This window comes from Heteronotia binoei, chromosome 1 (assembly GCF_032191835.1).
Source record: "Heteronotia binoei isolate CCM8104 ecotype False Entrance Well chromosome 1, APGP_CSIRO_Hbin_v1, whole genome shotgun sequence".
Lineage (NCBI taxonomy): Eukaryota > Metazoa > Chordata > Lepidosauria > Squamata > Gekkonidae > Heteronotia > Heteronotia binoei.
The window spans coordinates 101,056,186-101,082,332 of NC_083223.1; the positions used below are offsets into that span (position 1 = coordinate 101,056,186).

The following is a 26,147-nucleotide window of genomic DNA, read 5'->3' on the forward strand; positions in this document are numbered from 1 at the left end:
GGCATGTTTTCAGAGTTGGATGAAAATCAGAGACTTGAAATGATAGGTGCCAACCAGAAACCCTTGCAAGTTTGTGGTGTGGGTGAGATCAAAATGAAATTGCTTACCACTGATGGAGATTTAATGCCAATAAGACTGAAAAATGTAGCTTATGCATCTGAATCAATTGAGAATTTACTTTCAAGCCAAGTGCTTATAAGAAATAATTATGCTGTATATCTTGATAAAGGAGATGATGGTGAAATATGTGTCTGTTTTGTATGTCCTTTGCAATGTTCTAAAGTTCCAGTCATTAAAGGGTTAACACTGTGCCTGATTCCCTATTGTCTGCATGACCTGGGAAGAAGATTACTGACTGCCGTCAATCAAGGTCTAGAAGGAGGAAACCCTGTTTTGTCTGTTTGGTTAGTTAGTCAGGTGACTTCCTTTGTTCAGGCAGAGAGTTCAAGAAGGAGGAGGAAGTGGTCTTCCATTAAGCACAAGATCTTCTAGTGTAAGCATGTAGTTCTATAGTGTTTGTTATTTTCACCTCCCAGTACCCTTTTTCCTGTAGAAATAAATATGTTTTTGCTTTTTCATGTTAAATGCCTCTCAATGATTATTTGATCAAGGGATCCATCACGCTGTTTGAGATAAACAGAATTTCAAACAGAATTCCCTAACAGAAGACCTTAACCTTGCTTTAGGAACCAGTTCTAGTTGTTTTTAAATCCTGCTTATTAAATTGTCATCCCTGTTGATACATACAGACTAGATTTTGAACCAGAAAAATACTTTAAAATACTTGTAAGATATAATTACCTATGGATGTCTGACTTGTTGTCAAACCAATCAGACAAAATGCGAGAGGTAAACAGTGGAAAACGCTGGTGAAGTACATGGAAGCCAACATTTTCAAAGGTATAATTAGTTAGAGACACCTAGAATAAGAGCAGACATGATTTTGTGTGCAATAAAATATTTCAGTGAATATAAGAATCCCAATGCCTTCTTAATATTGAGTAAGGCAAAAAGAACAGTTGCATAAACTTGTAGGTCACAATCCACATTACAAATGTGCCGCTTTACATCTGATGATGTGGGGCTCTAGTCTACTGTCATAAACTGGTTAAAGTTTTAATGGTACAATCCTATGCATTGTTACTCCAGTCTAAACTCACTGAAATCAGCTGATTTAAACTGAAATAACTCTGCACACAATTGCATTGTATGCTACCATTATTACTACCAGTTGCAACAGAAATGTGTAAATAATGTATTTATGCTAATGAAAAATGAAGTTACAGTTGCAGATTGCAGGCACTAGTTTCGGTCAGGAAACAGAAAAGTTGGTTGATTGAAATATGTTAACACAGAAACACACTTTTCAAAAATGCAAAACTATGATTTTTCAAACCATTTAAAAAGATTTTACATCTCCTGTACTGACAAAATTTTGTAAGATTTTATGATAGAAGGGAGACAGAAAATTTGCAAATTACATGAATAAAAAATTGTTCTTCTGTTACTGAAAATATAAGGAAACAGTTAACAGCTATTTTGTCAGTATATACAAAGTGAAAGAAGTATAGATTTAGAATATTATAAAGCAGTTTCTTTACCATCTTCAATATAGTTTTGCTAGACTTTACCTCATTTCTCATAATTCTCCAAATATTTAAGATAATTCGTCCAACAACGTTTATTTCACTCATTGTATCAGACCCATATTCATCTTGCTCTGCAGCAAATCTATTTTCTTTTTTATCATCTAAAACATTAAAAGAATATTTTAATACCTCAATCAACATAACTTTAAAACTGAAATGTAAGATTAATCAAAAGAAAACAGCCATGCCAGGATATGTCCTGAAGGTACATGATGTAGTAACTGTGCTGAAGCTAAGCAAGCCTGGTCAGTGCTTCAATGGAAACTTACCTGGGAACATACATACAAACATATCAAATTCCATGGAAGATTGGTAAGATATAAATTCTCAGCACCTATACAACTAGGTGGCCAACATCCTTGGAAAGAATGCCATATCTCAAGTCTATAATAGGAGATGCCATGGTTAAGTGCTTCAGTGCCACTGAGCAAGAGCACACAGTAGTGTAAAGCAAGAGGGGGAGGAAGGACTGCAGGTCTGACCCTGAAGAATGAGGAGTGGGGAGGGTGAAGAAAATAAAACTACCATATTAGGAACTGGTATAACTGATTCATGGTATTTCAAAAATAGGATCTATTTGTAACTGGTCTAGAGAAATCACATTCAGGCCCTGTTATGCCATAGCCACGTTTACAGACTCTCCATTCTTTTCTACACGTCAGAAAAACCATTGCCTAATATACCTGGGGAACACATGCACCATTATAAAATCAGATGTATTCATGTGAATTTATTTGGATCCTTATACTCTTTGCTTATATAACAGTCTTCATAACATAAATATTTCACAACTCTTTTACATTTTCTTTAAACACACTGATTATGAGTACTTCCCTATCTCAAATGTATTACTGATAATTTTTTCACAAGTGGTTGCTGTCACAATTCTTTGAACTTCTAAGTTTCAGTTTTTAAGTCTACAGTATTTTGGATCTTGGAAGATTAACAAGCTGATAGGCTATGGATCAGCTTTAAAAACTAGCAAAACTAAATGGATACAAACACAGAGCCTCAAGGTGAACAATGAACTAGTAGTCATGTGGGTCCAGAGACATGAACAAATAGAACCAAGGAGTTTACAAAAAGTTCCAATGAGCCTGAAAAGAAATTTGGACTCCAATGAAAACATACTCTACAAGGGCAACTTTCCTGCAATCAGTGCCCTGTATACTACACTTCAGTTTTGCATGGCTACCTTCTTCCCCTAATGTTACCCTCCCCATCTACTCAAACAGAGGATAGACAGTTATAACATAAGGGAACAAATGGTAAGGATTCCTGATCATTCTTTATCAAGCTGATGAACAGAAGCAGTGTACATGTATGCTCATTTTTGGGGGAAAAAGATGACTGGGCAGGAGTCAGGATATTATATTTCCATGACACTACACAAAATCAGTTTCTCAATCATTGAGGAGGACAGAAAATTAAACACACACACCTGGAATACGCGAGATCATCTGGCATAAATCAACACCTAAGGCAGCAGCCCTCTGTAAGAGGTATCCCCAAGAATGCATCTGGACTTCATAGCCTAATAAAATATCCGGATCATACCTAAAAACAGAAAAGTTGTTTGGTTCACAGAATAAAGTTCTCTAATAATTTTTAGTGAATTTAAAGGCAGCACATTAAGATAAATTTGAACTGCTGGTTCAATCCCAGAAATATAAAACAAATACACAAATTTATCTAGAAAATACAATAGGTGCTTGGCAACCACATAAATAAGTGGTACAGCATATAGCATTGGAAAAAGTACAGAAAAGGACAACTAGAATGATTAAAGGGTTGGAACACTTTCCCTATTAAGAAAGGTTAAAACACTTGGGACTCTTTAGATTGGAGAAACTTTGACTGCAGGGTGACATGATAGAGGTTTACAAGATTATGCATGGGGCAGAGAAGATAGAGAAAGTACTTTTCTCCCTTTCTCACAATACGAGAACTTGTGGACATTCAATGAAATTCCTGAGCAGTCAGGTTAGAACTGATAAAAGGAAGTACTTCTTCACCCAAAGGGTGATTAACATGTGGAATTCACTGTCACAGGAGGTGGCGGCGGCTACAAGCATAAGCTTCAAGAGGGAATTGGATAAGCATATGGCGCAGAGGTCCATCAGTGGCTATTAGCCACAGCGTATTATTGGAACTCTCTGTCTGGGACAGTGATGCTCTGTATTCTTGGTGCTTGGGGGGGGGGGCACAGTGGGAGGGCTTCTAGTCCCACTAGCTGACCTCCTGATGGCACATGGGGTTTTTTTTTTGCCCCTGTGTGACACAGAGCGTTGGACTGGATAGGCCATTGGCCTGATGCAACATGGCTTCTCTTATGTTCTTATGCAAAATCTGCTAAGGCAGGTGGTCACAATGAGTTCAGCCATCCAGTAACATATGTGTAATACAAATCTCATGTGAAAATCTATATACAAGTTTGGGTATGACATTCATATCTTAGTAACTGTGCACAGCTCCCATGGTAGCTCACTTTACTGGCACAAATGCTTGCAAATTTTGGAATTTTGGAAATTACAAGCATCTAGTTGTAAAGAACTAGGCAGGGATGGCAATAATAAGCCACTGAAGGGACATGGTGGAAAGTCTTGGATAATGCCAGAATTTCCCCAGTCCTTTCAGAGGCAAAGAGGGATAGAAGGCATGAACTGGGAACAGAAGATGTAAGTACACTGTATTATAAATATGAAGAATGCTTCAGAAAAAGAGAAAATAATTCAGCAAAAAAACCAACAAAACCACTGTGGGGAGATTCATTAATTTCATAATGGGTTCAGTAGACAAATACATTTTTAAGCTAAGAAAGGCTTTCTTATTCTTGGCCAATATTCTCTTGTTGGAAATATTACTACTAAATATTATTGGAAACTGACTGACATACAGGTCACTGTCTAGATTCAGAAAAAGCTTTCGTGCTGATGGGATAGAACTTAAGGCGGCCCTTATAAAATCGAGCAACTCTTGTATATAGAGTTACTCCAAGAACTTTTCTGTTTCCCTGCTTTCCACAGATACTGTGAAAAATGTTTATTACTAGGTCCACGAAAATGTATATACCATTTTAAACATGCATTCAACATTCTGAATGTCTTCAACCAAGCGGGCAATCCAGGACAAAAATAGGTATATATCATTTTAAAACAAATGCTGCTTTTAACTGCTTTTGGTTAACTGTACTTATTTGATGTTTTTAAACTTTATTGTAATCTGTTCCTGAGCCTGTTTGGGGACAGTGGAATATAAATTGAAATAGCAGCAGCAACAAAAACCTACAATGTACATCCAACATTCTGCTGTTTTCAACCAAGCAGACAATCCAATGCCATTATTATTCACACTTTATAGACAAGACCACCGAGGGGATAAGAACATCTGTTTCTTCAGTAGTTCTTGATCTGGTTCATAAGAAATGTTGGCTCAAAACCCAACTGGGGGTAATATACAGGTTTGTCACTTGGGCACATTTATGCTAAAAAGACCGTAAACATTATTTTATTTAGAAAACTTCTGCACCATGTTTCCAGAGAATCTGCTTGAGGCAGCGTTTTGAAGTCTTGATCTCATCAAGCTGGATGCCCTATGATTTTGCTGAGTTTTCTAAGTGGAAAGCATCCTTTGTATGGAGAAGTATGCATTCATGTAAGCCTCCACTTGCAGTTAGTTATGATACAACCCAGATACAGGTTTGTCACCTCAGTGAGAATAAGTTCTAAATCATATGTATGAGTATAGAAAGAATATATAGAATTTCATCATGTGAGAAAAGGAAGCATTCCTACTATGCATTCTGCGAAGTAAATATAATGTGTATTGATTTTTAGGTACTTCATGCTTGTTCTTTCAACATATGGTAGCCAAAGAAACTGATTTCAAAACAGTAGATTTAAAGCAGTAAGAACTGAACAGAAAATTCAAATTTAAGTTAGGACCTATATAAAAGTGTTAGGTTTTCATACTGCAAAGCAGCATAATCAAACAAAGTAGACCACCCACTCCCCACAAGCTTTCATGAGAGAGGGCAACTCCCTGCATAATGCAGGAAATTTATAAATATCTCCCAAGTTCACAGAATCAGCATTGCTGTCAGATGACCATCTAGCCTCTATTTAAAAACCTCCTAAGGAGAGCCCACAACCTCCCGAGGAAGCCTGTTTCACTGAGGAACCGCTCTGTCAGGAAGTTCTTAGAAACTCTTTTGATTAAATTTCAACCCACTGGTTCTGGTCCGACCTTCTGGGGCAACAGAAAACATACCATCCTCTATATCAGGGATCCCCAACCCCAGGCTGTGGACCGGTACCAGGCCGCGGCGTGTTAGCAACCGGGCCATGAGTTGTACAATTAGTTAATTATATATTACAATGTAGGAAGAAGAAACTGGATTTATATACCACCATCTACTCCAAATTTCAGAGTCTTAGAGTGGCTCACAATCTCCTTTACCTTCCTCCCACACAACAGACACCCTGTGAGGTGGGTGGGGCTGAGAGAGCTCTCAAAGAAGCTGCCCTTTCAAGGACAACTCTGTGAGAGCTATGGCTGACCCAAGGAAATTCCAGCAGCTGCAAGTGGAGGAGTGGGAGCGCAAACCCGGTTCTCCCAGATAAGAGTCTGCACACTTAATCACCACACCAAATTAATAGAAATAAGTGCACAACTGTTTCATCCCAAAACCATCAACCCCACCCCCCGGGTCTGTGGAAAAACTGTCTTCCACAAAACTGGTCCCTGGTGCTAAAAAAGTTGGTGACTGCTGCTCTATGAGACAGCTCTTCAAGCACTTGAAAGTGGTGATCATATCACTTCTCAGTTGTCTCCTCTCCAGGCTAAACAACCCAGCTCCTTCAACCTTTCCTCATAGCACTTGGTCTCCAGATCCCTCACCATCTTTGCTGCCCCCCTCTGAACATGTTCCAGCTTCTCCATATCCTTCTAAATTGTGGTGCCCAAAACTGAACACAGTACTCTAGGTGAGGTCTAACCAGAGCAAAGCGATATCATCACTTTGCGTGATCTGGACACTATACTTCTGTTGATACAGCCCAACATCACATTTGCCTATTTAGCTTTTGCATCAAATATCTGACTCATGTTCAGTGTATGGTCCATTAAGGCCTCTAGATCCTTTTCACACATACTACTGCCAAGACAAGTCTCCCCCATCCTATAATGATGAATTGGATTTTTCCTAGCTAAATGCAGAACTTTACGTTTATCCCTGTTAAAATTCATTTTATTTGTTCAGTCCAGTTTTCCAGGTTGTCAAAATCATCCTGTATTCTGATTTTGTTTTCCATCATATTTGATACTAGGGGTGAGCAAAACAAAAAATTCACGAAAATTTGGATTCAGGGCTTAAAAATTCAAGGGGCTGAATATTGCCTTACAGTAGATTTGGTAGCCAAATCTGATTCAGGAGATATTTGGCTATTCCTAAATATATGGCACCATTATATCCTATGGGGCATGGAAGTCAATGTTAAAATAGGGTAAATTGAATGGCTGCTGGGGGGAAGGGGGTTTGAGGTAGAGGGTCCAAATTTGCAGGGCAGCTGCAGGAGCCTCTCCCCCACAGAATCACCAAATTTCAAAAAGATTGGACCAGAAGGTCCATTTCTAGCAGCACCCAAAGAGGGTGCCCCCCATTCCACCATTGTTCCCTATGGGACATTGAAGTCAATGGCAAAACATATTTATTTATTATGGGGGTTCCTTGGGGGAGAGGCTATCCCTCAAACCCCTCCTCCCCAGTGTCAATTTTCCCAACATGAGGAAACTGACCCCTTTTACCCCTGCCATAGGAAAACATGGGAAATGGGGGCACCCTTTTAAGTGCCCCTAGAATTGGACCTTCTGGTCCAACCTTTTTGAAATATAGGAGTTCTGTGCGGAAGAGGCTCTTGCTCTGCCCTGCAAATTTGGACCCTCTACCTCAACTGTCCCTCCACCAGCAGCCATTTAATTTACCCTATTTTGCAATTGACTTTAATGGCCCATAGGGTATAATGGGACAGAATAGCTGCTAAATAGCTGCTATTCAGGACTGCTATATTCAGCAGCCAAATCAGATCAGATAATCTGATTCTGCTGTATACTGCCCGAATACAGCTGAATCAGCTGTTTTGGGGGGTTGTATTCAGTTTAGCTGAACCGAATGCATACTCCTATTTGCTACCCCTCCCAATCTAGTATCATCTACAAATTTAATAAGCATTCCCTCTATTCCTTCATCCAAATCATTTATAAAGATATTAAACAAAACACATCCCAGGAGAGATCCTTGAGGCATTCCACTTGTCACTGCTCTCCAAGATGAGAAAGCATTAACAAGCACTCTCTGATGTGATCTGTCAACCAGTTACAGTCATGTTGTACTCTCATCTCCAGGTGCCAAACAGAAATCACCCCAAAGATACCTGCAATGTAGCAGGCATCTTTGAAGCAATCTTTCATTCCTGGTGGGGACACACAGATCAAACATCTCTGGTTGATGGTCAGGCCGTGACCAGGTTGATCCTTATAACAGTTTGCTTGAATACCTTACTTTCCTCGTCTACTTTGTGGGTGAAAAGGGAAAACTCTTGTCACTTGTGAATCAATGACTGATTTCTCTGCATGAAAAGTATTAAATAGTTTGAAGTATTTTTGCAGAGATACTACTAACTTTTTTCAGTAACCTAATCTATCTCATTTCAGCAGTTTTATTAGAATTCCAAAAAAATCTGTTGTTTCCTCACCACATCTTCTGACAGAGGGGCTGCAGAATCAGCAACTTTATGCATCACTAATTTAACAGTTGTGATGGCAAAGGCAATTCAATAGCATGTGTAAAAAACAACATCCAATCAAAAAAATAAAAAATCCAATTAGAGTAGATGTTTACCCAAATGATGATAAACCGATGAAGTAAGATTAATAGTCAACTTATAGTAACAATCACTTTCTGTATGGAGTGAGCATTTCTGTGACCTATAGAGACTGAGTCCAATAGTACCAAAATTTGAAACAAATTCCAGCTCAGCAGGTTCACTTAACAGAACTGACTCACTATGTAATAACATTTCCCTTCCTTTTCTTTAGTTTGTATGTGTGCACACTTGTGTTTCAGTGTAGGAGTCCCCAACCCCTGGGTCATGGACTGGTATGGGCCTGTTAGAAACCAGGCCATAAGTTGTATAATTATTTCATTATATATCACAATGTAATAATAATAATAATACGACACTGGATTTATATCCTGCCCTCCACTCCGAATGTCAGTCTCAGAGCGGCTTACAATCTATTTTATCTCCCTCCCACAACAGACACCCTGTGAGGTAGGTGGGGCTGAGAGAGCTCTCACAGAAGCTGCCCTTTCAAGGACAACTCTGCAAGAGCTATGCCTGACCCAAGGCCATTCCAGCAGCTGCAAGTGGAGGAGTGGGGAATCAAACCCGGTTCTCCCAGATAAGAGTCTGCACACTTAACCACTACACCAAACTAATAGAAATAAAGTGCACAATTGTACCATCCCAAAACCACTGCACGCCCCCGCCCCCGAGGTCTGTGGAAAAATTGTCTTCCACAAAACCAGTCCCTGATGCCAAAAAGATTGGGGACCGCTGTTTTAGTGGAAGGTGCGACAACATGGATGTTTGAGCTGCAACAGAGCTATTACAGTTATTGACTGTGTAACTGCCAATATATTTAATTCTCAATGCAGCTGCAGTCTTTGGATACTTAAATCCAGAGACTGGAACAATGAACAAGCAAGACACCTGTACCTTTAAGAAATGGATACCCAATATTTCAGTGGCCATTAATATTGCCAGCCTAGTCTTAAAATCAATCACAAAGGCTATTCAAGTATTGAAGATTCTGAGGACCTAACTACATGATACACTGGGAATCCAATGTATGAAGCACTCCATTGTATCTAAACTCATTTAATAAGTGACCTGAACTGGGACACAGTGTGAATTTTCCCAGGGGAATAGTATTTGTTCCACTGTGAAGCTGTACTGCAAATACTACTCCTCTGGGGTCATTTTTTGGTATACAGAATCCCCCAAAAAGAAATACACTGCCAATACCCAGGATTTTGTCCAATTAGTAGTCTCATCACTAAAAACCTAGGGAAATATATCTGTGATGAAGACAGACAGCAAGAGACATTTTAGATTTCGCCCAGCATAATCTTTATCAAGATCAATATCCTCATAACTGAATCTTGAGTGGATTTACTTGGAAGTAAAGATTTCACAGGAAATGCTGGTACAGAATTTGGCCTAACACAGTCCTTTTAACATTAACTAAGAACTCATCTAGTAGTGGCGGCAGAAACTGTCAGTTTTCAAAACAGCTATGTAGAATTTTTAAATATTTGATTTCTGAATACCACACCTTGTAATTTGGTTGTAAAAAACAAAGATTGTCCCAGAAAGGATCAGTGTTGGTGGAAATTAGCTAAGAATGAAAAGGGGTTTACAAAATTACAAGATTACAAATGGATAGAGGAAGTAGAGAAATAAGTACTTTTCTGCCTTTCTCACAATACAAGAACTGATGGGCACTCAATGAAATTGCTGAGCATTCAGATTAGAACGGATAAAAGGAAGTACTTCTTCACCCAAAGGGTGATTAACACATGGAATTCACTGCCACAGGAGGCGGTGGCGGTTGCAAGCATCGACAGCTTCAAGAGGGTACTGGATAAACATATGGAGCAGAGGTCCATCAGTGGCTATTAGCCACAGGTATAGATGGAATTCTGTTCCTGGGGCACATGATGTTCCTTATTCTTGGTGCTTAGGGAGCAGCAGTGGCAGGGCTTCTAGTGTCCTGATACCACTGGTGGACCTCCTGATGGCACTTGGGGTTTTTGGCCACTTTGTGACAGAGCATTGGAGTGGATGGGCCATTGGCCTGATCCAACATGGCTTCTGTTATGTTCTTATGTTCTCTCATGAGTGGATACCACCATTATTGTGGTGAGTGGAAAAATTGATGTTTCCTGCCAATTTCTGTAGAGGGGTTAGAAACCTCCCAGTTCAGAGGTAAAAATGCCCTGATGATAATCTTTGTAGTACAAACTGCACTCTAGCAGTTGCACAGACATGGAAAGCATACGTATAACATCTCAACTTATAGCAACCTTGTTGCTATTACTTTTCTACCATGTTAAACCTGTTACTTTCTTCATCCAGTGAAAGCTTCAGCAGTCCAGTCTTCTCTGGTGATCTTCAGAAATAGAAACAAATTGAAGTGTGATATTCTTTAGCATGTTTTTATGTGTATTCAAATGTTTGCCCTTACTCTTCCCAAATGGTTGAAGATTTTACAAAAATAAAATAAAAGCAGCAGCTTGTTACTTCCTAGTTGTTTCCCAAGCCAGACGGAGCAGCGGATTCCCAAAAAAGAGAAAGATAAAATTAATTTCCTTACCTGTAATTTTGTCTTCTCTGAACAGGAATCCGCTGCTTCGTCAGGACCCACCCTGTGTTGGTTGCTCTCAGCAACTTTTTTGTATTCTGGCTTCCTGGGTTTTGTCAATGCCATTCTCATCAGAAGTTTTCTAGTTGGAGAGAGAGAGAATTGCAAATGTACTCTGCCTAGTACACATTTTCCTTGAGAATGTATTCCAGCCAGATGTTTTCAAAGTTTAATTTTCTTGGTAAAATTAAGTACATTGAAGCTTTGGCAATTGACCAAGAAGAAAGATGCATCTTTACTTCCACAGATGCATGACTACAGCGTTCTTAAAAACAGGTCAGAAACTTGGTAAAGGTAGACCAAGCAGTTTTCCATACCTGAGGAAGCACGAGTTTCCCACTGAGAGAAGACAAATATATGCAAGGATGATACCTTCAGACCTAGGAATGTCTTTATCTGTACTAGTGCAAGGAATATTTTTGTTACAGTCTGATAGAAGACATCTACCTGCTTTTTAGAGGGTTTTTTCACCTAACATAGGAAGACGAAAATTTTTAAAAGTCTTCTAGTTCTATGATTCATTGTATTCCAGATATTGATAAGGGATATTACAAGTTAGTAAGACTGATGTGAAAGATGTTTGGAGACTTACGTTAAATACTTTCAGGAATTAAATATATTTGTTGTCAGCAGGAAAACAGACTTTTTCAAGAAATTTACACTTGGGGAGAGAAAAAGAAGGGAGACAAGGAGTTCAAAAAACTTAAATTAACAGTTCCAAAAGTTAAAAAAGCCACAAAAATGAGAACACAGATGCACTACCTTTTAACAATATTCACTACCTCCTGGAAAAGTGTTCTCTCATCAGTAGCGTAGGTGACTTCCAATCCTGAGATACCAGATCTTGTAAGCAAAGGCGCATGTTCTCTGTTACCTAAAAAGAAAATTAAGACATATTTATTTCTAGAAAAAGTCAGTATGAGAAATAACCTACACTGAAACCCTATTTGTCATTACACATCCTAACTGCAGTACTCAAGGTGTATAACGATTTATGGAAATCTCATTTTATCAAATTCTATTGGAAAACATAATAAACTGTTGACATTTACAGAGGTCTCTTTTACTGGAAGAATATATCAGTAACATTGACTTGACCTTTCAACCAATCAAGTGTTCATATAGTTTCACAAGCAGAAGTCTGGCACAGTAAGATACGTCACCTATCTAAGCTTCTCTAACTTTAATGGTCAGTGTAGTCAAGATAAGGAAATGGCCAACCTCAATTTAGAAAGTGTTCTTAATTTTCTATATTTTCAATACTGTTGATATTTGAAAACATACACCCTTTCAACTTCTTTAATTTCTAATTTGTGTGAGCCAAACAAAAGAAAAGTACAACCATAGCAGTGAGATCTGCAAATTTAAAGACTACAAGCTAAACTATCACCTGTATCATTATGCAGTTATGGTTCCATTAACTTCCTCATCTTACAGAAAGTTACAAAATTAAACAAAAGTGAATCTTGCTTGCTTCATATGCAAAGAACAGGCTACAGAAAGATTTCATCAGATGTTAATAAAGCTCTGTCTTACCTATATTCCTGCTGCCTTGGACTCCAGCCACTACAGCTCCTGTGCAAATTCCATCCCAATGTGAGTGTTCACTTCAAAAAGACAATTCCAGTCTCTTACGCTGAGGCATTTAGGCAAAAGCTTTCTGATCAGGCTCCTAGCATGTAAGTAGGAAAAGAGCAGCAAGCTGCAACCTGTGCCAGAAGCTATTACTCAGTGCTCTAGCGTCTTTGAAGTGAATGTTCACATTATGATGGGGCACAGAGTGTAACAATATCCAGAAATTGAGGAGATCTGTTGAACAAGGGGCTGGCTATGCTAGACTAAGGAAGCTGCTCTACACCCTTCTCCCTGCACATGGAGTAAGCAGGACTGAACCTACTATTCAGAACATTTAAAAAGTGTTAGTTTTTCAACCAAAAGAAGGCTAAAGTACTTACACTAAAGCTAAGTTATGCTGCTATAAAGACTCCCCTTTTGTTTACCTTGAGTCATTTATTTTGTTATGGCAAAACATGAACAGTCATGTGTGCTTTCAAAATTTAAATAGTCACATGGTAGGGATTTTAAAAAGTAGATCTAACTTTGCTATTCAGTTATTCCACCCCTCCCCCCCAAAAAACCCATACAAAGGCAAAAACAAAACCTTGAACAAATTCTACAGTGAAAAAGTGGCAAGAAAGCTTATCAATAATACAAAGAATTCTACAGCATTTAATATTACTGTACTCTATATAGAAAACAGTAATATTATGGTGACTTTATATTTACCGATTTATAAATTATTTATTTAGAGTTTATCAAACTGGGCCTGCAGAATGTCAGGATGGTTTAGTTATGTTACCCTTTACCACCTATAAAGGACAACTCAAATACAGTGCAGTAAAAATAACTGCAAAGCTTCTAAACCTTTCTTATGGTTGTGCTACACAGTCCTACATGCTAGGCTCTTAAGTGGACAGTACCTAGTGCCACAGGAATGCACTCCACTGTGGAGGACCATGCTGAACAAGAAGAAGGAAAATACAGGATCTAAAGTAGTGGGGTTTTTTAAATATGTTGAGATAAAATTGAATGAAAGACAAAGGATTTGTCAATAATGCAAAGTTTCTTATTTTGCTCAAAAACTTAATTACATGCAATATCCAGAAGTTTAATGATAAATCACCTCACACAAGTTACCATTTTACTCAGCATCACATTTAACATTTTAAGTAGACTAAACCAGTGGTACTCAACCTTTAACAGCTGGAGAGCCACTTCAACCGTTAACCATTGCAGAACATATCAAATATCAACACTGCAGCTTTGCATCATATTGCTAGTGTGATGTGTAATGGTGTTATGCCACCACATACCATCACACAGTAAAAATTACATGATTATAATCTTCCTGAGCCACTATTTTAACGTCCTATTGGCTGCTGGGAAAAAGAGGAAGACTTCCCCGTTCTCCCCCCATTGCTGCTGGGTTTGAGGTGATTTCTATTCTTACCTGTGGGGGGGATCCCAGCAGCTCCTTCGTTTTCCTCCTATGGGAGGAGGTACTTCAGCGACTCCCACACTGCCGGTCCTTTGGTCAGTGCTCCCCGCGCTGCCTGATACAGTGGAGCGCCGATCAGATGCCTACACTGCGAAAGCCGCCTGTAGGGCCTCAAGAGCATCCGGCTCTAGAGCCACAGGTTGAGTATCACTGGTCTAAACAAAGCCAAAAAGGTACAATACAATAAGGGCCCTGTTTAGACCCTACAAAGATCAGAAAACCAAAAACAACCCTGACATTTAATATAATTAAATTTGTGTTATCAATTTAAACCAATGTTGACAAATTACCATAGCTGCAATTCTTGAACAGACCATTGGAAGACTAAGAGAGCATTCCAGAAAAGGGCTTTGAGGACTGAATCTAAGATACACTTTCCTCTTTACAACTTCACAACTTCTGTAGGAGCATGCCATCTATTGCCTAAATGAAGGTTTAATATTTAACTGAACCTTGAGGATTACAGCCTTTGCAAAAGTTCATAGGAAGATGTAAGGTGGAAACCTCGACTATACCTCCTATGGACCTTTTATTTGGCAAGAGGACATCAATTTAACACTAGCAAAAACACTTCAACCACGTTCTATCATATTGTTTCTTAATACCTGGGAGTGATAAAATGAACACGTTGATGAAAATTTCTAAAGAAAAAAAAGAGAAGAACCTTGGCTTATGATTGTTCGTGCTCTGTCTTTATCAATCACTATAGCACCAGTAATTTCCATTTTATCAGTATTTGGTCTTGGTGTGTCAGATGAGATGCAGTAGAATAAAGCGCAGATAGGATCAAACTCAGGATCTGCCTCCAAGTCTCTTCTCGTTCGAGCATGTAATTCTATACTGAAGAGTGTAAGGTGCTGAACCTATACAATAAAGTATACATATGTTAGTACTACAAATGAAAGCATTATAAACAATAATAAATTGCATACAGAATGATTTGTTTTACACAGCTTAATAAAGATTGTAAGACTCATTTGATTATGAAAATGGAATGACTACACATACATGTACTCTGATCATTTTAATAAGCTAGGTAAGAAGAAGGAAAAAGATTACCTGAAGTCACACTGCTTTTCATTGTGAACCACAGAAAATTTACTGGCATGCAACTTGTTTTAAAAGGCTTTAAGCTATACTGATATTGCAGAAAATATCTGATAAGAATAAAACTTATTTGTCACATTACTTGGTGCATTACATTAAATTAAAGCTTGTGCAATATACTTGCCTACTAAGAAGCTGCTGGCAGAATTACAACACTGAACAATGAGAGATTTAAATATCATTTAACAAATGTCCATACAAGGAACTGTAATTAAGGAAACTGTACTTATATGGACATATGAAGCTGCCTTATACTGAATCAGACCCTCGGTCCATCAAAGTCAGTATTGTCTACTCAGACTGGCAGCGGCTCTTCAGAGTCTCAAGCTGAGGTTTTTCACGCCTATTTGCCTGGACCCGTTTTAGTTGGAGATGCCAGGGATTGAACCTGGGACCTTCTGCTTACCATGCAGATGCTCTAACCACTGAGCCACTGTCCCTCCCTAAGTAAACCTTAAGTAAACCTCTCTCATTGTCTTAATTAACTGTGTGATAATGGTTGGTCACAATTTGTATATTATTTTTAGTAAGTAAAACTGAGAGACAAGATTTAAATTATCCGTTGTTCTATTGATATATCTATTTCTAATTAATTCAGGGTAAATAAATACTAAAGACGACAAGAATGAAGATGCACAAAAGTCTACTCTGACATGGGGAAAAGTATATCTGCACCTGGGAATGTCTTTGGGGTGTTAAGAGTAAATGTGTGTCCTCCCCACACACCCTGGGAAATCACCATCCACCTCTTTTGCCCCCTGACACCATGGGAAGGTGCAAAGCCACCACCCACCCTCTTTACCTCCCCCACAGCATGGGAAACTACAGCCTGCCCTCTTTACCACAACAAAAAATCCTCCTTACCATAGTCAGTAAACCATGGCCCATTCTCCTTGCCCTCCACTCCATATAGTGGCATTGCAGAACGCCAGTGCACACCCTCAGGGGCCTGCACAGTATATGACGGAATGAGAGAGGGCCTGCCCCAATGGAGGGAAGCAACAGGATCTTTGGGGGGCACCACTGGGGCCAGGAGGGTCCTTCCCATGGCTGTTATTTGCTGTGGCAGACCTCAATACCACCAGGACTGCCAGCAACTAAGTGTGACTAGTGAATGGACTGCCAGCCCTGCATTCAGAAGGGAACAGCTATGAATTTAGTTTCAGTCCATTGCTCTGTCTGTGGTTCAAATAAGAGACAAATAAATAACCTTTTATATGGCTACTACTGATACCTGAAAACGTTTAAGTGAACTGAGGGATTTTGCACTGATAACAAAACTGACCAATTTCATAAGTATCACAGGAAAAAGATAAAGTGAATTTTTTTTAAATGGTTTCCATATATTAAGCACTCTGCAGAAACAACAATTCTTATTTAACAAATGGTTTAAAAATTACCTAGAAACTATATTGGCTTAAAGTTTCTGGGACAGCTTACATTTTAACTAATTTTAATTGTAATACTAGTTTAATTGTTCTATTATTATACACTACAGAATTAATGTGCATTTTGGGTTTTTTTCTCATTAATATTTGAATGCTATTTAACATTTACACTTACGTGGTTAAGTTCCTATTTTCTACTGAGTCTTAATTTTTTAAAAAATTGCTCATAAACGTACAAACAAAAATCAAACACAGACACATGATTATCAAACTATTAACTATAACTCAACAATTTTGGTTTGAATACAATTAATGATCCTTAACCACTTGGCCCTAAATTGTTCAAGTTTTTCATTCCCTTGAAATGATGTGAGTTTAATAATCAGATAGATCTACTTTACCTTTTCTAACCACTGGTTTACATCAGGCATATCTTTCAATTTCTAGTGCTGTGCAAAAACCAAGTGTGCAGCCATTATTAAATTCAGAGTAATAGAATATTTCCATAATAATAGATGACAAAATGTTGAAGGGGTGGTAGAGCTTGCTTGCTTAATGAATTTATCTGGAAAGTTAGAAGACCTAAAATAAAATGGTCTATTGCTCAATCTAAATGGTTCTTGGGATGGCTAGGTTTTCTGAATATTAAAACATACATAGCTAAATTAGCATGGTTGTCAGCATGGATTAATGAGGGGAATTCCTCATCAGAATCAATAACTGAGCAAAGTGTGATTAGAATGCTACTTAGAATCTTATTATGGGCCACTAACACTATGGAAGAGAATATATAAAAAACTGAATGTAACTGTTGATCATCTGATGAAGATTTGGGATAAATATAGGAAAAACTTTTCTCCTTGGATTCAACAACTTGCTTCTGCTTTGGCTTTGAATGTATTCAAAAAATATTTTTTCTAGCTGAATAATAAAAAAAATATAAGCTAGTTATTATGCTTTGAAAGTTTATAGTTCTATTATCCCATATGAAGAAGTGGAGAGAAAAGTAATCATCAGGTTACTTGGTTTGAATTATATTCAAATGAAGAGTTTTCTTATTAATCTAATCTGCAATAGAGTCTTTGCTAAGCAAAAAAAAGCAAATTTGAATTTGAACAAATGATTGCTCAGCATTCAAAACATTTGTTTTCTAAACTTTATGGATTATCTCATAAGAATCAACAGTGGTTTTCAAATTTTATATCTTTTGTATCTTTTGACATTTTTTAATGTTTGCTTGTTTTGTCAACTTTGTGCTTTTGTCCTCTTCACTTAAGTTTGATGGTTCAGTTTCATTAATTGATATCTGAATTTTATCATATTTTAGTGTTTATACTAATACCATTAATGCTTACTAATATTTATCAATTTCTTGATATCCTTAATGTATTATTTTAATTATCAGTAAATAAAATTGAAGGAAGTTCAAGACTTCACCATTTTTTGTTTTAAAGACAAAACTTGAACACTACCACAGGATTTCTTGAACCAATGAAACCCTAAATACTAAAAATCACCCCCCCCCAAAAAAAACCCAAATGTAAGAGTAAAGTATTTTCAGCGATAAGAATATGTTACCTCATGTAAAGCTTTTGCATCCTGAAGATTTTGTATACTTATTTTAAAACCATAGGAGTTGTTTAAAGATGGTCCTTCAATCTGAGATGTCTCTTTCTTTGGGACATTTCTGGCAGTGAATTGATTCTGTCAAAAGAAAACATGCACAAAAAAATTAATTTTCCATTAAGATATTACTCATTTAACCACTTCATTATTCAAATTCATGTTCATTAAATTACCAAATGTAAGTAGTTTGCTTATACCAGTTTCCAGAAAGAGAAGCACATTATATAATAAAACTTTCCAATTTCTTCTCAAATCCCTTTCAAATCACATGAGTCTCTCCCACTCAACTACTGCTATTCTTTGTACACGGGTAACAAAGAACTGCACAACTTATTTGTGGTATTAAGATCTGTAACACAACCACATGATGTGTACTTATTATTTATTTCAATTTATAGCCTGCCCTTTCCCAAATGGGCTCTGAGTGGGTAACAACAGTCAACAATACAAGGTTAAAATCAGATACATATAATAAAACAATATACAATCTAAAAACAATATAACAATCTAAAAACTAACTCCGATTCTGCATTTGGTGGTATCAGTTGCCTCCACTCTTTCCATACATCCTTCCATACAGCTGGTATAAGATAAATGAGTTGACAGAGTTATTTCACTGGGTCCCCTATAGCAGGGAGGCCACAGAATAACAAAATGTCCACTGCCTCAGCTGAATGCCTGGTGGAACAGCTCTGTCTCACAGGCCCTGTGGAACTGCAACAGTCCTTCAGTGTATTACCTCAGAGAAATAAATCCTATGATGATGTGCACAAGGAAAACCTGTACTCTAACAAGAGCAGTTTTGGCATGAAAATTACACTAATTTTGACACGACAGTTTTGGCAATGAAAATGATGCTACCATCTCTTAGTGCCATTATATAACAGTGCACAGCTGCATTTATCTGCTAGCTCTTTCAATGTTGTCCTCAAATTCTGCATCTAGTAATAATACTAGATGCAAAGGATTTTTCCACTCATGGAAATACTGTTTTATATCCAAAAATGTTCTTCTGCTTGTCCAAACAGAACACACAAGCTTCTATAGAAGCTATTATAGCTCTGCTCAAACTATTCTCCTAGCTTTTGTGCAAGTATTCCCCTTCCAATTATTGTTAATTGAATCCACTGTTTAATACACATCAACTGACTTTCCTCCTTAAATAGAAACAGGACTTTCTTGTGGTGATACTCACTGGTACTGAACACCAGTACCTTTAGGAAGGGCTCTCCCAAGTCCTGATGGGGAACTGTGGGAATCGGCCCAACTTTATATATGAGTATCAGCAATTATATTTAAAAAAAAAACATAAAGCACTGGATACTTGGTAGAATTCTACCATGTCAACAGAACATTTTGTTTTTTTCTATTTCTTTCAAGAACTATTCAAATTCACACGTGTTTGGGTATGTGTATTTATTTTTAACAACATGCAAAATTTCCAAGAAAAAGTGCATAAGAGCTGACGAACAGAAAATTTAAACCAGAAGAATTGTTGTACAAAACACAAACTAGGGAACCTAAGAAAAATGTAAATGTTCCCATTCTATTTTTACCTTAACTTGTGTGGTTAAAAGTACTTTTCGAAGAGCATCAACATTACTTCCTCTTCTATGATTCAACTTCTGGGCTTTTGGTCCTGGACATGGGGTAAGAAATAGGTAATTAGTAATATAAAATAACAAACTATGTTTATAAAGTGAACTACTGAAATATTAATTTTTTTAAAAAAAATTGCACTATTAATCCGTTACTGTTAAGCATAATCTTGATGCATGGCATGCTCTCACACTACAGCATCTTATACTGCTGGTCTTAAAAGAATGCATGTATTGAAAATTACGGATAATTATTCTAAGCCTGGTTATTTTTCTTCCTTGACTTAGCCATTCTAAGTACCCACTAAATTTATTTTGGAAAACTTAACATATTCTAATAGGAATGGTCACTTTACACAAATAACGATTTGTCATTTGCTGATCATGCTCTCACACTGCTCATTTCACAGAACAGGTATCTTCCGTATTTTGAAATTAAATTTCTTAAAGTTTTTATTTTCCGTCTGTGCATGCCACTCAATTTTTAACCTTACCTGGTAATAATGGCGTAAATGCAAGTGCTTCTGATATTCCTTCTCGACACATTTTCTCCCTAATCGGTGTGCTGTGGAAGCAAATGGTTTCAAAATTGCCATCACATTCTCTTGATGGAGACACACTGAAGGGTGCCTTGCTTTTCTCTCTGACAAGCTTCTGTACTCTCTTGGCTACTGTTTCACTTTCTTCCACAGACAACAATATATCTTCTGAGTCCTCTGAAGAGGACTGTTTGGAATCTGGGGATGCTACTTGTTGCCAAGGAGGAAGAACTGGCGAATCAGGGGAGCTAAAATTATCATAATCCCCTTCCTCCTTTTTCTCGGACTCTATTGCTGTAGCGACAAGTGGCAGAGGCCTGTTTTGGGGCACAGCCTTACTCAGTTCTGCATTATTTGTATCACAGTTTCCCATTGTTTGTGGTGGTATAGGATTTGATGAAATACAAAAAGTTTCTGAATGCACAGCAGATTTGCTGGCTTCAACACTGGGTAAATCAGAACACTCATTAATTGCCTTGGCCATTTCATAGCAGAGATTTTCAGGTACAGACATACATTTCAAGCTGTCAGTTGTTACTATCTCAGTCCCTTTAATGACAGTTCTTTTCCTGAAGAGTTCATAATCTTCTTTGGCCTGAAGCCACGATTCAACTTGTTGGGAAGTTGGTGCACATTTACAAGGCATAATCACTATTTTTTTTTCTTCACTAGTTGTTTTATGGCTATTTCTTTGTTTTTTATCTGCAGTGGATTGGCTATTGCGAAGGGGAGAACCAGGTCTAGGGCTCTGAGCCATTGCAAGAAAAGCAGTCTTCCACAGTCGTAGTCCTTCCAGTGAGAAGTCTCCCTCAAATTCAAGCAGATCATTTGCAAGTCTTGTTTCGACAGTGAGCAGCCTTCCTCCAATCTCTCTGTAAAGATAAGGCATGTAAAGTCATTTTTCTTTAAAGATGGAATAAAAAAAAAATCACTACTCTTTTGCAAGTAGTTTTGGAAAAAAATCAACATTGAAAAGAAAACATGCATGTAACGTTTGTTTTTACTTCAGTAGCCTCCTCAATAAAGCCTAAACTTTATACACAAGATCCCCACAGTTACCCAAACTTAAGAACCTGCAAAAATGAAGCAAAAAAAAAAAACCAATACTATACAGCAAACGTGTGGCACAGGAAGAGAATATATGAATATATATGAAGAGAATAAATGAAACGTATGCATAAATTTTGCTTTATTGTTAAAATTTAAGAGGCATGAGATGTGTGTGTGTGGGAAGTGCTATCCTTTTATCATGACACCCCGCCCCCAGCCTTTCCCTTTCTTTTTTACTGTGTGTTTCTTATGTTTTTCCTGCCTACCTTCCTTCCCTACTCCTGTTCTGGTCACTGACACATGCAAGCACCCACCTGCCTGCTCATCTGGCAGCAACTTTCCTATACTTCCCACCCGTTCTTTGTCATCTCTGTACATGGCCCCAAGTGCATGGGTTTTCTGATCTGCACCCAGAGGTCTAAGTTTAACCTTAGATATACAATAATTATATAAAGACTGATAAAGCTCCTCCATAACCACATTACCTGGGCTTTTCTGGTGCATCACAAGGATTGCTGCAAAATGGTTCCTGATATATTGTTTCTGCAAGATCATGATCCACTAAAGTTGACATGATTTCTTCGCGACTTGGAGGTGACATCAGAGGTTTAAGGATGTGCGCAGCACGAGAACTTCCATTTTTTGACTGCGAGGGTGAATTTGTAGATCTTGGTGAACTATCTGGGGTTGGTGTTAATCCATTATTTCTTGAAATATATAACTCTAAATCTTCAGAAGCTGCATCCATAAGTTCAGCATCTGGTGAAGATAATATAGAAGAAAAAGAGATGCTAGCTGAGTCAAGTGGCTGGCTTGATTCAAAAGCAGCTTCCTTTCTGAAGTGATTTTGACTCCAATCGTTATTTGGTGATGAAAGATTAAGAAAAATCCCTTTTTTAACAGCATTTCTGTCCAACTGGAATTGTTCCTTCTGGTATATTTCTGCCTGTTGTACATCTCCTGGTGAGCTAGGATGAGATGCTGATGAAAGAACATTATTTTTCCACACACTGTGAAGATGGTTTTCATTGTTATCCAAAAGCCTTTTATCAAATACTTGAGGACTTAGTGGACCAGATCTTAACCATGTTGTTGGATCTGAATAATGATTTTCTTCTTTAGACATTTTGCTATTATGACTCAAAAATTCAGTTTCTGCCATTTGTCCAGGAAAAAGATCCTGAGCAGCATCACTCAGAAATTTCTGTGGCAGATTTTGATCAGCTGGAACAAACTGACTTGCGGAATATAAACTACCAAATCCAGTCTGCCCTATGGTGTTAATATCAAAGTTATAATTATGATCAGGAGACAGACTGTCTTCTAGTGAGTAACAGCTTTCAAAACCTGGGTCTGAATAAAAAACAGGACTATCAGATATATGGACAATCTTACTATTGTTTTGCTGCTTCACAGGCTCTTTTAGAAGTTTGAGTGGTTTCTCTTTAGATTTCTTATCTTTAGGAGCTCGAGGTTTTCTTGGCGTTATGACTGAACGTGATCTTTTGATTAATTTATTTTGATCAAGGGGATAAGAAACACTAGTTAATTGAGGTTTAACTGGCATTTGTTCATGCATGTTGTGAACAAGTGCTTTTTGCTGCCTCTTTTGGAGCAATTCCTTTAGAACAGCTAACCCAGAATGTCCTTCAGTAAATGCGGAAGGAGTTACCAGAGTTTTACTTATGCACTGGGAATCCATTTTGGTTTGAGAGACTGTTTCTGATAGAACATGCTGCTTAATATTTTTTTCAGGGTTAAAATGTGACATATCCAAAATGAATCCTCTCTGTTTCTGCTCCCATCCTAGTTTTTTCCCTGGACTTCTTAAAGAAGCTACAAAGCATTTTTTGGGCAACTGAAAAGGTCCATGGCTATCCTCAGAAGTTTTAAAAAAAGAAATATGATCGGAATTTTTCGTTGCTTCTGGAAGGTAAACAATCTGCTGCTGACTATCCTTACAGTGCAAAAAATTACTGGAATGAATCTGATCAGTTTTTATTGTGTCTGAAGTACTGACATTTTCGATTGCCTTTCCAGCAGAACACAAAAGTCTGTTTTGTGTATTTGTAATCTCTTCTGCTTTTTTGGACATGTCTTTAGAATTGTATGCATTCAGTGTTACCTGGGATATATGGTTCGACTGGTTATTTTGAACTAAGGTGGATTCTTTTGTTCTATATAAACAGCTCTGACTATTAGATCTTTGGAAGTTTATTTTGGCTTTTTCTCTTCCAGAAACCACAGAAGCTATGGCTGGATGAAGGTTCTCCTGTGTCAGAGGGGAACCCTGGCACCCTACAGGTTTTTCATTTTCTAACAGCGCATGGAAATAAATCAATGGATTTCCTTCAGCATTAGCTGTCAATGGGAGCTGTGTTGATGGTAGATGTCCTGTTGAATATCCAGTGGAAATAATATCTTTCTGTGTAAAGAGTGGCTGAAAATTTCCCATGCTCTGAATGTTCTCAGGTAAATCATGGTGCTTCAGTACACGTTTAACTTCTGCTCCTGGAGGATTACTATTTTTTTCATCTATTATGGACTTTGAGACTTTTTCTATTTTTTGTTTCAGTTTTGCTCTGGGCTTCTTCTTAACTTCATTTCCTGGTTTATGAGTTAGATTGCTCTTGTTCTTTTTATTAGTTCGTACAGCAGCACCAACAAATTGCTTTTTACATTTCTTAACCTGAGTTTTTGATTGGCTATGTCTTCTGTGCACAGAAATAACAGTCTTACTGCTGTAAACATTAGCATCTTTAAACACCAAAGTTTCTTTTTCTATATTAGTCGTAATGTCTTCTGCATTTGGATCAGTGGGAGACCAGCAGCGAGGTGGAGAAACATTAACTGGACTTGCACTTCTTTCAGAGAGAAAACCAAGTTTAGACATAACATCAGTATAGTTCAAATCACAGTCTTCAGCTTCAGTACTATATGATGGGAGAGGGGGAGAAAGAAAAGCATATGTTCTTTTTCTGAAATACAGAGTTCTCTTAATATTCTTACTACTGGTATTTTGTAGTTTCCCAATTTTCTTCTTAACAGACTTACATTTTGCTTTCCTCTTGTGACTTTTCTTTGGTGTTAATGGATAAATAGGATATTTGGTTGCAGGAGAATCAGGAACTTTTGGCCAAAAGTCTTTTAAAGGCGCAAGCTTTTTATATAGAGTCATCTTTTCCTCTGTAAGTATAACTTGCTCTTCACTAGAATCTATTTTCCCTAGTTTAACAAGCATATTTTTTCTCCCTCTAAATCTATTAATAATTATATATTTTATAATAACAGGTGGTAACTTTTTAGAAAGTTTTCTTCGTTTTTGAGACTTTTTAGACCCATCTACATTTTCATCATTTTCTATGCAATGAGGTAGGCTAATTTTTGAACTGTGCATGCCAAAGCTAGATTCACTGTCTTCAGTCTCATAATTTATTTTACGTTTAGCACGGAGTGTATATTTATTTCCACACAGCCCAAATGATTGTTCAGATTCTTGAGTTCCAGCTCCAAAGTGGCAGTCAGCACAGTTACTAGTATCCATAGACATTTTGTTTACAAAAGCACTTTCAGGAACTTGAATGATATCATTTGGTAGTAGACTGAACTTCTCAGGAATATCATTATTGGCACTACCTTGTATATAGCAGCTCTCTTTTGTGGATGCATTGGGATTTGCAGACTCCTGTGGATTGCTAGGACTCAGTTTCTTTTTATTTAGTTTTAATCTAGTTTGCTTTTTGCCTTGTTGCAGCTTATATGTCACAGGACCTAACTTCTGTGGCTGACTGAGACAATTAGAAAGAACAACACTAGGAAAGAACATGTAATGTGGTGTTTGTTGGCTAAGGTTTGGTTTTTCTGCTTTATGTTCCTGAAATTCTTCATATCTAATTTTAAGATTATTAAGGCTATCTTCATCAGTGTTATTTGCAGCAGAATGAATAATAGTTCTATTAACCTCTGAGCAAGACACTAAATCACCATTTTCTGGTGCTGAAAAAAGGCTATTTATAGTTGTGCTATGGACATTTTTAACCAAACTGCCTTCACCAGTTTGGTGGTTTGCATGCAAAGAGATGTCCTTTGTAGCCTTTCTGATGCCAGTGTACTTCCTGCTGGGCAGGTGTCTGCTTGCTGAGGAGAGGTCTTCATATGCAGTTTCACACAAATCTTGGAGTGTTTCACTTTTATTACTTTCCTTGTGTAAATTCTCTGAATGGAGGATACTGTTGAAGGGTGTTGGATACTTTACACTGTAAGTGCTTTCTTTTGTAAAAGAACTGATTGAAAAGTCAGGTCTTATGTCCATCTTGTTTGGCTGAGAAAGCCCTTCCAAGTCATTGCTGTTCAAAATATGAGAAGAAAGGGCACTTGTGTGTTCACACTGAAAAGTAATCTTAGCTGAAGATGGGGGCTCCAGAGTATCATCATCTTTGTGAAAAATCGAAGACTTTACAGAAGTTTTGCTTGCTGCGATTACAGATGTGTGTGTTTGAGAACTTTCATCATTCAAAGGATTGTCTAAAACAGAACAGATGGAAGAAATTATTTTTACTGTTTTTCTCAGATATCACACTAACCATTTTAAAAATGCATTGGGTCAAATAATGATATCAGGATGAAGGAGAAAAGACACAGGTAAG

The 26,147-nt window shown here is 37.6% G+C and overlaps 1 protein-coding gene across 1 annotated transcript in view; it reads right to left on the reverse strand.

Annotated features, from left to right (window-relative positions):
- Nucleotides 1–26,147, reverse strand: part of REV3L (REV3 like, DNA directed polymerase zeta catalytic subunit) — a 154,621-nt gene that overhangs the window by 50,280 nt on the left and 78,194 nt on the right. Inside the window, exons 13-21 of the mRNA XM_060238202.1 lie at nt 21,987–26,025; nt 20,407–21,323; nt 19,871–19,953; nt 18,267–18,392; nt 14,858–15,056; nt 11,898–12,009; nt 3,091–3,206; nt 1,632–1,750; nt 802–920 (exon numbers count right to left, since the gene is read on the reverse strand). Coding sequence (XP_060094185.1) covers nt 802–920; nt 1,632–1,750; nt 3,091–3,206; nt 11,898–12,009; nt 14,858–15,056; nt 18,267–18,392; nt 19,871–19,953; nt 20,407–21,323; nt 21,987–26,025 — 5,830 coding nt within the window. The remainder of the gene's footprint in view (nt 1–801; nt 921–1,631; nt 1,751–3,090; nt 3,207–11,897; nt 12,010–14,857; nt 15,057–18,266; nt 18,393–19,870; nt 19,954–20,406; nt 21,324–21,986; nt 26,026–26,147) is intronic.